The sequence below is a fragment of the Nylanderia fulva genome, unplaced genomic scaffold (genome assembly GCF_048542155.1).
Source record: "Nylanderia fulva isolate GAGA-0341 unplaced genomic scaffold, ASM4854215v1 Scaffold27, whole genome shotgun sequence".
Classification (NCBI taxonomy): Eukaryota; Metazoa; Arthropoda; class Insecta; order Hymenoptera; family Formicidae; genus Nylanderia; species Nylanderia fulva.
Window position 1 is genome coordinate 2,395,363 of NW_028190336.1, and position 16,366 is coordinate 2,411,728.

At 31.5% G+C, this 16,366-nt stretch overlaps 1 protein-coding gene across 1 annotated transcript; it reads right to left on the minus strand.

Moving 5' to 3' along the window:
- Positions 1 to 1,067: 1,067 nt before the first annotated feature.
- LOC114931506 (cadherin-23-like) lies at positions 1,068 to 16,085 on the minus strand. The gene is made up of 25 exons (XM_085483802.1): positions 15,383 to 16,085; positions 11,376 to 11,654; positions 11,066 to 11,217; positions 9,925 to 10,305; positions 9,349 to 9,478; positions 8,587 to 8,954; positions 8,283 to 8,421; positions 7,819 to 8,074; positions 7,289 to 7,563; positions 6,876 to 7,201; positions 6,422 to 6,733; positions 6,077 to 6,350; positions 5,699 to 5,999; positions 5,327 to 5,522; positions 4,983 to 5,140; positions 4,669 to 4,850; positions 4,281 to 4,504; positions 4,000 to 4,188; positions 3,585 to 3,878; positions 3,247 to 3,486; positions 2,859 to 3,044; positions 2,495 to 2,631; positions 1,973 to 2,364; positions 1,468 to 1,732; positions 1,068 to 1,368 (listed from the first exon to the last, which is right to left on the minus strand). The coding sequence occupies exons 2-25, from the start codon at positions 11,575 to 11,577 to the stop codon at positions 1,257 to 1,259; spliced, it is 5,691 nt and encodes a 1,896-aa protein (XP_085339928.1). The 5' UTR covers positions 11,578 to 11,654; positions 15,383 to 16,085; the 3' UTR covers positions 1,068 to 1,256.
- Between the last annotated feature and the right edge of the window lie 281 nt (positions 16,086 to 16,366).

Consider the following 16,366-nt stretch of genomic DNA (forward strand, 5'->3'; position numbering starts at 1 on the left):
TTCTTAAGCTTTTGAAACAAGTTAGTTTTCTATTGCATTACATCTTTCAATCGTTTAATGAAATATTATATAAAATATTTTTAAATTTTTTCAGGATTATATAAAAAAGTCTGTTTTTAATTTAAATTGTAAGTCTAAAGAGTAATGCGCAGATTCTGATTTAGTTTCTTGATAAGTTAGATAGTATAGTATTTAATTGTGACCCTCTAATACAAAGAATTTTTTAACGCAAGATTGCGTGTTTACTGATAAAAGAATACTGATAAATATCACAAGCCTAATTTCTGAGGATAATATATTTCATTATTATTGTTTTATTAAAAAATTGTTATTAAGAAACAGGACAAATTTTGATTAAATTAAATTTTGATATATAATTATGAGGTTTTCGCGTAAGGGTTTATTAAAGAATTTAAGGGACTTTTTAATTTTTTTATAACTTAAAAATATTATTGCCGAGAAAGGATTGTTATTACCGAATATACACCATAATTGAGGATATATATGGAAAGTATAAAAGACGCTATAACGCCTCCTTGAAAGTTCTCAACTCTGAGGTCGACCACTGACCGGTCAGTTATAGGTATAGCCACTTTGGATTAGCATGAGGTTGCACGCAATCTCGACGTTCAGGAAGACGATAAGAGAATAGGTAACCGTTTCCTCGACCACCTAACTTTTCAACCCGTGACCTGCTACGTATAACACAACCTCGATCATTGTTGTGAGCCATTTTTGTCTATGTGTGTTATATTATTATCAGATGCCACAAATATTATACGCGCGTGATTAACTCTGTTCTTATTTCTCCGTGAAAATTTATCTCTTTCCAAACAGAAAAGATTTTTAACTAGGAGAAACTTGAATAATATAAAAAATTAAATTTAATGAAAAAAACTTTATTATTTACTCATTTATAAAAAATACAAAGATGTACAAAAATTTATTGTACAATAGATTGTTGTGCAGATACTTGATCTCGCTGTGGAGTTTAAATAGTAACATATTTTAAATTAAATTATTTATCCAAACTCAATATTCATTAATGATAAAATATCTCTTGCATATCATACAATATGAATTAAATATTTATTACTTCGTATATACTAAGTTCACTTACACAAGTACAATAAATAATTTATGCGAATACGTTATATCTAAAATTACGATAGCCAATATGAAATTATTTCTGCTGATTTATGTACCTATTTACAAAATAATTTTGTATTTTATTTTTCATAATCAAAATCGGTTTCCTACAATTCGGTTGTTTCGATCTTTTTTCCCAAAGGATTCACAATTACATTATGTCCTGTGTAAATCGAAGAAGTTCTGCTAAACTCGTTTTGGATATCGGTACTTTCAATGCTGTAATAATAAAGTAAAATATATTTTCAATTAATTGATATTATATTATTGATTTTAATTAATAATTAGCAATAACATAAAGGAAGAATGATTTTATACCTAGAAATAGTTGAAACTCTTGGCTCTATGTAATATGGTTTATCTTCGGCTCTTTGGTTCGTATTAGCTTCATTCATCATCTCTTCGTTATTAAGCGCGTTCTCGTCGAGAGAATCTCTTTCGGATGTATGGCTGAATGATTCGTCGTTCTTGAACCACTCATTTTCATAAGCGTGCATCCATATGGGATTTGATCCTTCCATACTATGTTTATTTGTATTCGGAACACGACCAGGATTTCGCATAAAATCGGATTCCGATGTACCTTGAAAAGATATCAAAATTGGCGTATTTTAATAATATAATATCGCAATGAAAAATTATACGGAATATGTTTTACATTTAATTGGCAAAATTTTTTTCGAAATATATCAGGAATTAAACTTTTTAGAAAAGAGTCAGAGTTCTATCAGTTATAGCAAAATTCAAAAATATATTAATTGCGCAGAGATTCCAATAAAAATGACATAAATTAATAGAAAGAATTATTTGCATTTGAAATTACCAAACGGTGATGCGTTCGCCGCTTTCAGTTGCCTTCGAAAAGACGCTCTTTGAGACAAGCATAGGGCGACGCACAGAATCAATAGAGCTCCTAGGAACAGGGTCAATGTGAGAAGCCAGAAAGTCGTTGCTGCTTGTTCATACTGAATGAGTGGCTGAGACTTTGCCGGCTGCGTGTCGAGGACATTGAACTCTTTGAATAAATTGTCCAGTTTCTCAATATTTCTGTCAACCAACTCGAGCACCTCGGATACCTCGAGGATCGAATTGTCTCGTCGATTCACGAGGTGCAAGTATAAATCTGTTTTTGTTCTATCTACGGAACCATCCTGATTTTCGTGCACTTTGAATTCGTCAACATTAATAATAGCACTAGTGACATTACCTAGAATTCTGTAAATAAGAAAAATTCAGATATTTTTAAAAATTATTCAGATAATATTTTACAATTGCTTTTTTATTTATTTCCTAAAAATTGATAATTTTTTTGCTTCATAAATTATGCAGAATATATTGTGCTTACTCTCGGAATGTCTCAATTCGACTTCTCACTTCTGGCGGATGTTGACGAAGAACAAAACGAACTCGTTGATCCTCCCGTAATAAATAAATGAAAACCCTCGCAGTATCTTGTAAGCCATAGGTGTCGTTAACGAGTATCTATATTTATATCATAAACAAATCATACTTATTTCATTATATATGAGACAACTTATGTAATAAAATTCCACTATTTTGTTAGTGATACATAATAAATAATAGAAAAGAAGCCGCGCGATTTTTATTTTTCGTAAAAATAAATTGAAATTATAAAATATAATTTCTCTTTCATTTAGATATTATTAAGATAAAAATAAGATATATTAATAGGATACAAATAAATATACCATAAAATCAAAGTAGCCCTTCATCCCACGTTGAGGATCGAAATTCAAACTTACTGCTCCAGTATCTTTATTCACAAGAAAAGGTTGTAATTGCATATCTTCGAAGCCTTCAGTTAATGTCATGTGAATTTTTCCTACTTGATAATAACCGAGTACAGCATTGTCACCAGCATCCAAATCAATTGCCTGCAAAATATGTGTTTAAACATTGAATGCATATTAAATATACATATATGTATATCAATATATATTCTAAGATTAAATTAGTTAATTTAATTTAAATTAGTTAATTCAATCGTAGATCTAAAATTTAAAGATTAATTAATATTAAAATATGCAACACACAAATAAGACAGTAGTTTACATAAAAATTGCATATAAAAATTACCTTTACGTGCATAAATTGCGTGCCAAAATCGGCTTCGGTAGTGACACCACCCGTAAAAACTTTATTAATAAATCGCGGTGCATTGTCATTGACATCATCAACCTTTATGACAACTTGTAATAAGGTATCATCAGCTTCGTCAAATATCAATTCGTTGTCCGGAACAGTTTCGCAATCTTCTGTCGCTTTAACAAGTAATATATGTTCTTCTTGTTGCTCTCTGTCCAGCATCTTGGCAGTCTAAGCCAATTACATAAATAATGTTAAATTATTAAGAAATAAAATATGTAAATCCAATTTTTGTTTCAATAATATAAATCATTTAATAAGGGACTTACGCTTAGCTCGTGCTTGTAGATATCTAAAGCGAACAATCCGTTTTCATTCCCATAAACTATGAAGTAACAAACTTGTGTAGGAGGATCGTCTAAATCGTCAACTTCGTCTCTGTCAATTGTTTCTGGAAGTAATATCATTTGCGATCCAGGAGGTTGTTCCTCCGTAAAGTTTACATTAAAAACGTTCACTAAAAATTGTGGCTCAAAATCGTTGATATTACGCACATAAATAATTAAATCAAGATCTGAACTTAATGGCGTTGGAGTACCCAGATCGTATGCTTCGACTCGTATCTATATTAGAGACAGATATTTAATATTAATTTTAGATTTTAGTTCATTGCGAGAAATTAATCATTTAAACAATTCAAGATAAAATTTAATTCTAATCTTACATCTTCATATTTTTCCATACCTCGTACAATTTCTGAGTTTCTCTGTCGAGCGATAACTTTAAAGATATTATACCACTTTTTTCGTCAATGTGAAAGGTTCTCCAATGTCCCGCAAGATCTTGCTTTAAACGATAATGAACATCGCCATTTAATCCCGTATCAGCATCTTTTGCCTCGATTTGAATAATCGAACTTCCTACTGTTATGTTCTAAAACGAATTCAATTTTACATTCAATTGTTAGTGTCTATTTCATGCGAATTAAAAATATAGCATTATATAAATTAATCAGAAACACGAACCTCTGGAACTCGAATGGTGGTATTATGTTGAGGACTGACGAACAAAGGAGGATTATCATTATAATCCGTGACGCAGATTTTCAAAATTTCATTATTCTTATTCGTTGGTATTCCCAGGTCGTGCGCTTCAATATTTAATGTGTAATTTCCAAATTTTCCTCTTAATGGTCGCGCAGCTTTTATTTTTGCCGTCCAATAATCAGTTTGTTCCAATAAGAATAAACCTGCTGAACAAAATTTCATTAATATTATTTGGAATTGACGACATATGGCATTTAAAAAATATATATATAGCTTGTCCTAAAACATTTTCTAGTACATGTTTATATTAATACTGTAGAATACTGATGTCAATAATTGTTGCATTAAATATTATACAAAATTTAACCTTGTTCATTGCCAGAAATAATTCTAATTATGACACGTCCATTTGGCGTTGTCGGATCATCAGCATCCTTCGCTTTTATGACGTAAACTAAATCACGAATGTCATGAAATTCTGATATTGAGACGCAACTTTGAGGTATATCCATCTTTGGAGCATTGTCATTTACATCAATGACCGTAACTCTAAAATAATATACTTTGCTTTATTAAGTTTTCTAAATAATTTGTAGTTCAAAATTAAATTAAAAAAAAAATTTATTATCAAATCTATTTATAAAAATAAAAAAATTGTAGTTTGAAATTTTGTGAACATACTGAATTTGTTTGAATGCATTTCGAGATTCTCCCGCAGTATAACCAAATTGATAATTATCCCAAGCCTCTATAACTAGAACATAATTATGTTTAGTCTCCCAATCCAAAACGTCAGCCACTGTCAATGAACCGGTTTCAGGATGGATAGCAAAAGTCCCCTATTCAAAATAATATTTGATTATAATAATAAGCTAGTTTTTATACATATTAAATCAATATAATTATTACATTACATTTGTTTAAGTAAATAAAACTATTAACGTTAATATATAATGAAACCAATATATATATTGTATATTTGTTAGCAAATGCAAAATATTAGTTTTGTGTCGGTTATAGTTTACCTGGGATGATATCCTATCTAAGAGATAAGTAATTTTTGCATAATCTCCGCTATCGGAATCTGCTGCTTGTATGACAGTGATTTCCGTGCCAATTTTCGAATTCTCCATGACAGTTACACTACTGACATTTGATACGAAATACGGATTATTGTCATTCTCATCTAGTACTTGAACATATACTTCCGATAAACTTGACCTATAACATTTAATCAGTCTAACATTCGTAGAAACACATAACGTTGACTATTAATTATTCAGACACATATTTCAAATAATTATTTTCGAAAAATTTAGAGACTTAAATTCATTTTATATCTATTATTATTTAAATAATCTGTATCATAATTTTTTTAAATCACAAAATTTTCTTACCGAGGTGGAATTCCAGAATCTGTTGCCTTAACGGTCAAGTTCAACCATGAATACATTTCTCTATCAATTTTGTTAGCAACAACCATCTCTCCGGTTTCAGGATCTAGATACACGAGATCAGTGATCTCTTTCGGTCCTTGTAGGGAATAGGTAATGCTGCGATTTTTATCAGCATCATCCGCAACGATGTTTACAATATTAATTCCATTTTTACTGTTTTCGGTAACGGAGCGTCTATAAAAAGGTCTTCGGAATTTTGGATTATTATCGTTCTCATCCTCGATAATTATATTCAGCATGGCTGCACAAACATTTTCACAATATAATTATTTTTATTTTTGCATTTAAAAAAATGTAAAATGTATTTTCAAAACTAACCGGATGCAGTTTGCAAGCCTCTTACTGCAGCCAAATCTTCAACCACAAGTCCTAGTCTAATAGTTTCTACTCTCTCCCTGTCTAACAATTTTACTATGCGCAACAGACCATCCAACGGATTTAATTCCAATGCTGCTAAATAGTCATATTCCTGTATCTTGATTAAAGTGCCTTCCTCGTTTCGTGCCTCTGATGAATTAGGATCCACGCGATAACGTAAATTAGGAGCTACATCCGGATCTTGCGCCATTATACGATGAACGTACGCACCGACCTAATAATTCATTAATTTATTCATTTATTATTATACTTTTACAAATAAGTAATAAAACTCTGACAACGTACCTGAGTGTTTTCTCTGATAGTCACAGTTCCAGGATCAATAAAAAGAGGCGGTTTATTATTAACATCTAAAATCGTTATGTTAACGAGAACTTCGGCCGTTCGTTGAATTTCCGTACCGCTGTCGATAGCGATAACATTCAAGTTATACATTGTTGTTTTCGGTGACGTGAGATCCGGATCTAGATTCGAGCCTGGTGCCACTCTAATTACGCCTGTTTCGGGACTAATAACAAATTTGTCTTCGGCACCGCTTTGAATTCGATAAACTAACTTATTATTGGGTGACGATAAATCTTTGTCCCAAGCCTTTACCTGTGTGAATATAATGTTTTATTTGATATCCATTTAATCGATAACTCTAATTATTAATAAATTGTTTCTTTAATTTTTAGTCTTTCGTACAATTCCAAAATTTGTATCTTTAACTTTCCTTACAATATTGTTAATTACATACCTGTATAACACTCGTACCGCCCGGTAAATCCTCAGCTATACCTCTTCTATACACACTTCTTTCGAAAACTGGCGCATTATCATTAACATCTTTCAAATAAATAATTAGAGGCACGTCAGAAGTTAAACTCGGTGTGCCCGCATCTTTCGCTCTAACTGTCAATTTCAGTTGGCGTATAATTTTTTCCTTGTGTCCCTGATTGATAGGTAATGCTTCGTAATCCAAAGGACGGAAGGGTGTCACAATGCCACGTTTTGGATGGATTGTAAAATTTCGAGAGAATTCACTTGATACCAATGCATAAGTTATTTCACTGTTTAGCGTACCTGCATATATAAAGTGAACACATTGTAATTAATTAAAATACATATATTATTTGCTTTTCGTTTATATGTATATAAATGCTGTCTAACCATTTAAATCGTTGTCGGATGCTTCGACAATCAGAGGCGACTCAAAATGATTCTCGTTCTCCAACAATACAGCTTCATATTTATTTTGCAAAAATATAGGCGCATTGTCATTAACATCGTTAACATTGACTATCAATTGCACAGCGTTGCGATTTCCTTTTCCAAGATCATCTCGAGCTTCAACTGTGAGATAATGTCGGGCTACTAATTCGCGATCAAAACTAGCTCCAGGATGTTTAACTGTTATTATACCGGTGAGAGGATCCATTGCCAATCTATGATATATAAAATATGAAAATAAATAAATGACTTAGATATTGCAGTTATATTATTTTTATTAATATTTTATTATCAGATATTAATTTTTGTATAAGTATATGAAGCTGCAAAATTTTTTTTTATTTTTTCTTTTTTCTCACTGACTCAATAGATATAAAAATCTGTCGAAAAATAATGATATAATGTATGCAATTTTTAGAGCAATTAGAGTTTGAATTTATTATCTCTTATATTAGTATATTATCTCTTACACATGTGCAATGCTGCCACCTAAAGTCGTATATCGTATTCCATGTGTTCCAAAGTTACCGCTGTCTTCATCTAAAGCTTGTACCCAAGCCACGGTAGTTCCCTTAGCACAATTTTCCGGTATTGAGACCTCATAGACATTTTCCGTGAATTCGGGATAATTGTCATTTTGATCCTTTATAAAAACAGTAACTGGTACCGCGCTGTATTTTGGCGAAATTGGCAAGATTTCTTTTGCGACGAGTGTGAAGTTTACCACTGTAAGAAAGATCAATAAGTTTTACATTCTAAATAAGATTCATAAATGTAAATTGTTTAATTAATAATGTACACAAAAAGTTGTAAAATATTAATAGATACATATATAATGAAAGTTAAAATTTTAATAATTACTTCACTATATTTATTTTGATGCAATAATGCATTTAGTTAATTCAGAAAAAAACATGTAAAACTGCATTTTTACCTGATATGTTTTCAAAGTCGAGTTTACTCGAATTTTTAACACGTATTAAAAATGGTGCTTCATTAATCCCACGAAAAGGTGTCACATCAAATATTCCACCATCGCCTTCGATAAAAATTTGAAACGTGCCATTAGAACCCTAAAAAGTTTTGCATTAATAAAAAGCACTTTCAACGTTCAATAAAAAATATTATACCTTTAAAAAAAATTACGTGATGTTTTTAAAAGTAATAAATATGTCTGTGTAAATGTTTATTTATCGAAAATATTAAAAAAAAATACGTTATAACAATTTTTAATTTACCAAGTCATGATCGAAAACTTCTGGTACAGCATCGCCAATAAAATTGACGGGTGTATTTTGTAGCGCGTTCTCATTTATCTCAGCATAATATTGTTTACTTCGAAATGTTGGCGTTTCATCATTTACATCAGTAAGAATAATGGTCACCTCGGTACTAACTGAAGGCGGTGGATTAATTTTCGACACTTCTTTTACCGTGATTTCTAAGATAAAAGTGCCATCGCTATTCTCCTCAGCCTCTCTGTCCAATTGTGCTCTAGTAAACACGAGACCGGAAGTCGCATCAATATCAAACAGATACCTCGGTCCCTTTGTGATACTATACGTCACTTTGTTATTTATCCCCTTGTCACCGTCTACTGCACGAACTGTAACGAGATTTATCGTCGAATGATTAGAATTACAAAATTTTAGATACAGGATGTCTTGTAATATATTCCGTAAGAAATTTATTATATATACATATATTAATATTATTATTTGCGTTTAGATTTCAAATTAATTGGCTGGATACTGACAATTAAAGCGTTATTATTAATGCCTCATTTAAATTGAGCAGTTTATCGTTAATTGGAGAAACTAAATTCTTATTTATATATATTTTTTATACATTCTGTTATCGCATTCAATTAAATCTTTCTTTTTAAAATTCATTAGAATTAGATTTTCTTAATTGAAAATTGTTTCAAAATTTTTCATTTCATAATATTGCATAATATAATTTTCGCATCTCTCGTCTTAATCATTGAATGCAATGTTGACCTTGTAAAACAGATGTGCCAATCTTAACGTTTTCACTGATCCTTGCGACAGGCGTCATGGCTATGAATTCTGGCGGTTGATCCTCCACATCCTGAACCTTGATCAAAATCGCGGTCGTTCCTGTATTTACCTGAAATGATTAAATATTTACCTGAAATAATTAAGTATAAATAATTTCTATCTTACAGGAAGTTGTTCTAAGTAAATGGCTATAATAAATAACTGTAACGATGCCTATGTAGATAAGACATAATCATCGTCTAGCATTGTTCATCCTTCACTGCGCTTGGCTTTACAGGAAAAAGTCATTGAACTATCCGGTAATTATAGGTCATACGGGTTTTATCTATAGAACATCCGCGTGTATATATAAAATACGCAACACATTGTTTTATATATAAAATCCCTATATAATTTTTAGAATGTTTAACAAACATATTCAATAATATGTGTATATGTATTTTAAGTTATATCCAATACATCCTATACAAGACTAGAATAAATTTAGTATTACATTTTTATCACAATACTTGTAAGTCGAAAATAATTATGTGAAATAGTTATATAAAAAAATACCTTTTCATTTATTGCGCGATCCACGGCCAAGATTCGCAGTTGATACAGATACTTTCGTTCGTAATCCAAAGAGCCAATCAATTTTATAACACCTTTGCCATTAATAGTCGCTATGCTGAAAATGTTGTTATCGCCATCCAATTCTTGAAGGTAATATACTACTTGACCGTGAGCACCTAAATCGGCATCAGTAGCTTCCACCGTTGTTAAATCACTTGGACGCGAATCCTCTCGAAGTGTTAATGAGGTTGGATGTGGTCGAAAAATTGGTACATTATCGTTTATGTCTTCAACCAGAAGCAAAAGACTTTGCGTGATAAAGTTTCCTTCTCCCAATCTTCCATCCGTCAACGTTAATACGAGAGCATACTCGTCTTTTGTCTGATAGAACACAAATTTGCATAAAATGTAAAAATAAAGTGAATTCCGGAATATTTATCGAGCTTTGTAATATCAGAAAAAAATTAAAAAGTTTAAGTGTACGTATGAAATTTAAATCAAGTACAATCGATGTAGATTTTGAAAATTGTTTACCATCGTGCGTGAAATTATAGCTCGATTACTATAACTAGGTACTATCATCGACGATAGAAAGTTAATTTCAGACTCGCATTATTTTACGCGGGCATCAATGATGGCCACAAATGACAGCTTTACAAAGCGAATCCTTGTGAAAATGATCGGTCGCAAATTATGTTTGTCTTTGTCGTAGATACTTAAATTTCTCTTTAACGATGTTATCGAACTAGCAATACTTACTACCGATTATGGTCCGCACAAAGAAAAAAGTTAAGGTGCGTTAATCGTCCGTGCGAAACAGAAATAATAGCATTGATATAACGTAAGAATCGTTGCGGTAACTTTCTTCCTGCATTATTTCTACTTCCTTAGCCGTGTTGGTTAATCGAACTTCAACATCTCATTTGACAAAGTATATAATTTTCGATCGTTATTGAAATAGGCAATTTTAATCTAATTTTCGTTTCGCAATTCTTTTGATGGAATAACGTAATGTGATATATAAAATTAACAAAAATATTTTATCGATTAAATGACAGATGTCTAATCTATTGTTTTAACCAAAATGTCTAGATTATTTAAATATTAAAAATTAAATTTTAATATAGATTTTTAAACTTACCTCTCTATCCAGAAATTTATTTAAATAAATGTTCGCTTCAGTTAGGCCAACATTTTCGACTCGAATTACATCACTACCAGGCTGATCTCGAACACCAAAAGTCAGAATATCACCGTCTGTGTCGATGCCTCGGAGTCTGTAAATTAGGCTGCCTGCACAAAAAAAATTTTTTATTTAAAAATTTTGGGAAACAATGTATTATTGTCTCTCTTAAATAATTAGAAAGAAAATAATCATTATAATATCACGTTGATATAAAAAAGTTGTTTGAAGAGATGATGTTGTTAAAAAAAATAGTCATAATTTTTACCAATTGGCGTTTCAGGCCCTTCCTTCAATCTGAGAACGATTTCTGTTTGTCCATCTATGAGAAATCTAGGAGGATTATTTCTAGCCGAACAATACGTTAACAAATATCCGAATATAAAATATAACAATTCTATTTTAAAACGGCTTCTTTTATACGATCGTAAAAGCCAGAAGGTTGATGCCGTTTGCTTATTCGACGTCATCTTGGTCGAGCAAGACTTATAATTGACATGATTTCCCTTGCACAGAATGTCCCACAATTAAATCAATTCTTGACGCTCTGAAATGCATAAATGTGTAATTTATTAAAACAAAAAATGCTACAAGAAAGAAATACTTAAAAATAAAATATATATTTTAATTAAGTATAATTGAATAAGAATTTATATTAAATTGTTTTTAAATAAAAATGTAGAATATAAAAATGTGATATCTTATCGTTGATATACATAATTAAATTATAAAAATGACATAATTTCTTAAGAATTATATATTATATAGATTGCACATTTCTTGCATATTTATTACATATCTACAGTCTTCATAAAGACTTCGACATACTTTATTTACACGTACGTATGGCCTATTTATTTGATGCATTTAGTTTGATAAACCGATATTCACGCTGACTGGTTGCTTTCTCCTCGGTAAAACGTCGTCTTGATGCAATGTCAAGAGTATCTCGTCGCAAACGATCACGGAGATTAAACCGGAGTGAAAGCTTACCGGAAGAGACGACGTTTTCCCACAGCTCTTAAACTGTAATGTGTGACCGTATTATAATTAAAGAAATGATTCTCCCAACTAAAGATCTCCCTTATCTCTATTATGTAAGGGGTCCTCTTAAGATCTTACATTGTTAATAAGATGATGATATAATATTACATTCTTGGAAAGAAGAATGTTACGACTGAAAGCAAATCAATTTTTGGAAGACACTATTGCAAAGTTTAATCAAGCTTATATAAAATTATTATCAATAAAAGATATTTAGCGAATCAAACTGCATGAATAAAAAAAGTTTTTTATTAATTTCAAACGGATTTGATTTTAATATAAATTTTGAATTATTACATTTTTTAAATGTTAAATAAAATTATAATTTTGAATATTAAAAATTTTTGAATTGTAATTTTTGAACACATAACAATACATATTTTATTTTTTAGTAAGAAAAAAGTGATTCTAAATTGCTTAAAAGATTTCTAAAGATATTTTAATAATGATATGCGGAAGAAATGTTTGCACTGACTCATGTTCGCATGTATGTAAAGAATCTTCTTTAAGTTTGACACTTAAGGAACACTGAGTGAGCACACCGAACGGTGCTCTTCTTGCCAACAGAGTGTATCGGCCACGCTCTTGACTTTTAAGACTCTGCTAAATAACAGACTAGTGCGAAGCTTCCCGATGTGCGGATATTCGTGTATTCAAATGTGCACGTGATATACGTGCGCTATCTGATTTTGAACGAATAAAGACTGTTGCTTCCATACAGGAAATTTCTTCGTATTCTGATGAGTATTGATAAGAATTATACTGATTGTGAATAACAGTAAATCATTTTTATTTACGATGATACAATCATCTGATTTCCAACAATTCTTATATTTCTCAAAATAATTACGCTATATTAAAACATCACGTTATCAATATACATTATGCATTATAGGAAGAGATTTTTTGCTTAATACTATTAATTACAATTAATGATATGTATTAGTTTGTCTAATCTTTTATCCATTTGAAAGTGTAATATTTGAATGCATACATGAAGATCGCGTGACTGAGATTTCTTCGAAAACCTCCTTTAACAACTGCATTCACCTTCATATCGCAAAGTCCTTCATATCGAGAAGATTGATCAATAATATACGCTTTAAATAGTATAATTTTATTATTTAACTACCGTATCAATTTTTACTTTCAGCACAAACTATTCGTACGCAGAGATAGAACACATAAGTCTTTACCGCGCAAAAAGAGAAACATGTACAAAAGAAATTTTCTCTATGTCACGCTGGTTTGAATAGAGGGTCAGCAAAGTCGATTCGTATTTTCAGTCAGGGCTGTACCAAGTGTATGACGTCATTTCCTACACCTGCCATGCATGCTTCCGAATGATAACACCGTCCAGGATATTGACAGACGCCCATAATACTGTCTGTTGCCCAGCCAACCCCATACAGAATTTGCTCGCGTGACGAGCTCCCCCATGCCATGATTACATGCGTAAAGGATCTTTTCGGTAGGTGTGGATATGCTGGCTGCCATTGATACGTATTTTTTTCAAACAACACTCTAATATCGAGGTAGTACAGGAAAAGAGAGTATTCAACCATTTTTTCAATAGATCCCATGAGAAACTTTTACTTCTTTTCAAATTTACATTTAAATTTGATTATAATTTTTAATTTAAAAAAAGCAATAATTGAACAGTATATATTATTTAATTTTGTATTATTTGATTTAATATTATCTAAATAAAATGAAAATATTAATCTGCGAAACACGCGTGACTTTGAAACTGTGCGTGTCTTAATGCGCGTGCGAATTTGTGTATAACTGATAAAAATTCGCCAATTCCGGGACTTTTTATTCCTCTGCGGTTACATCTGGCGTTACAGACAGATGCTACTGCGAACGAAGCATATGTATGTAAAATAAATTTCCTTTTCACACTGTGACACAACATTACTCGTGGGAGTGAAATTAGCAACGTCTTATTTCATTGTAAGAATAATCACGATATATAATACAATGGCGTATGATTATCTAAGGAGAAGAGATATGATTTCATAACACTATAAGAGGATGCATAACTGAGTTAAAGCGCGATTGCATTCTTGCATCATAAACATTCTCTTTTAATGATTAATAATGTTGTCATAAAAAAATTTGGGTCAGTGGTAACAATCGGTGATCACTATCTAGTGATTAGCTGCTTCAACGTTCAATTTTGATTCCGTAATAAACGGAAGCTATAGCATGTAAAGGTGAATTACACAGAAAAGATGTATGAATTACATATATTCATAGCGGAATATAGGCACGATATAGTATTCCATTTATTTTAATTTATTTGTGCAAATATTTCATATATTCTTAACTCTCTCTTTTCCTCTTTGTTTTTACTTGGAAGTTAGAAAATAAATTTTATGCTAGAGATAAATATCATTTTCACCTCATCGTAGATTTTATACGATGTAATTGAGATAAAATAATTTTCAGTTCTTAAATCGCACACAGAATTTCGCTCCTTACTGAAGTTTGTTGGAAATTGATTGTATAATAATAAGTGTATGAAACGTGTGCATTATATAGATCAGAATTGCAAGGCCATTTATTGAGGATTTACTAATACACCGTTGGATTCCGCGAATTCAATCTTTCAATAGTGGTGTCAGATAAGCATTAATTGCACGTCAGATTCGTGAGATTCTACACCGGCATAATTCGTACCAGCATGTCGACTCTGTGATAGGCGTACTGTCTGTCAATGTCACGTTTTAAAAGTTCTCCGGAACTTTTCCAAAAATCGTACACGCCCCTTTACAGTCAATAAAATACGGCGATAAAAAGAATGATCAATTAAAATATAACAATAGGTAGATGGCACAGATTCTATATAAAATATAATTCTGCGAAATTGCGACAAATTTAGACACACTTCTAGTATGTTTTACGGTAAGTATTTATTCGGCAACGTTATACGAAAAAATGTTTTTAAAAATATCTTATTGAATAGTTTTGTACATTGATATTATACTTTTTTCTAGTTATATAGCTATTTTAAAATCTCTCCTCAATTATATCAGTTAAATATATTTTTTGTTTACAAGATACGCACGTTCATGCATTTTTATTATTACAAGAAATATTAAGAAGCTAAAAATTTGAACATTCAATGTACAAGAATATTCCAAAACTTATAATAGGACAAGGCTTAGATCAATTTTTATGATTGCAAACGCGGAATTTTAAATATTTATTTAAAAGTATACTTACCCAAATGTTCATACGTATATTTTAATGGCGGAAACATAAATTGATTTAGTATGAAAATGAATGTCTTATTTCACACAGTCGTTTTACCGCAACACGTTGTTGGCGCTAACGTTAGCGTAATGACTTAAGCGCAGAAAATGTGTTTATACACTTGTCCGACTAAACTACATATTTCACGAATTAAATTGAGTTAATTAATTCATTATTGTTACCACCTTTTTACACTAAATTATCAATGAAATACTCAGTTAATGATATTTGTTTTCACATAATTACCATATCGTTATTTCACTGCATAATGACAGAAATTGATGAGTCCATCATAATTTAATCGCTCAAATTGCTGACATGAACAGTTACGAGAATCAAAATTAAATGAAGCATTAATCCCCGCATTTAAAATAGATCAAGTTTAAAACGGAATCCTCACAAACCCATATTGTTAAGTCACAATAAACGAAAAAAAGTGTTCACGATTTAATTGAACGAATGAAACTGTTTTGAGATGATCCTTTTCGCACGTAACGTTGATTGTAATTCTTGAATCTAATACAAGTATAACGAATTGATAAAATTAAATTTCTTTGATTATGACGAAATAAAAGTATCGAGTCTATCGAATTTTCGTGTCATTGGCCGATCGGCCGCGAACGCGCGGCGCTCACCTGTCCGAGTGAGCTTACGATAGTAAACTGAAGGTTCGAACGAAGCCAGCGTGGTTCCCGTCGAGAGAGCGCACATCGTTGCCCGGCATTCGTTCTGTGGCGTGAGCACTGACCGTGCACAGAGAACACCACAAAACGTACGGTTGTTCCAAGTTAAATTCAGCCCATCGTGCTCCCCGAGGCGTGCACAGGGGGCTTTCCCCCTGGTCGGAACCTCCGGTCACCTGTGCCATCTCACCGCCTCTGCAGGGGAAGATATATATTTTGTATAGGGACAATGAGGGCACTCGCCGTCTTTGTCTTCTTACGACTCGCGCAA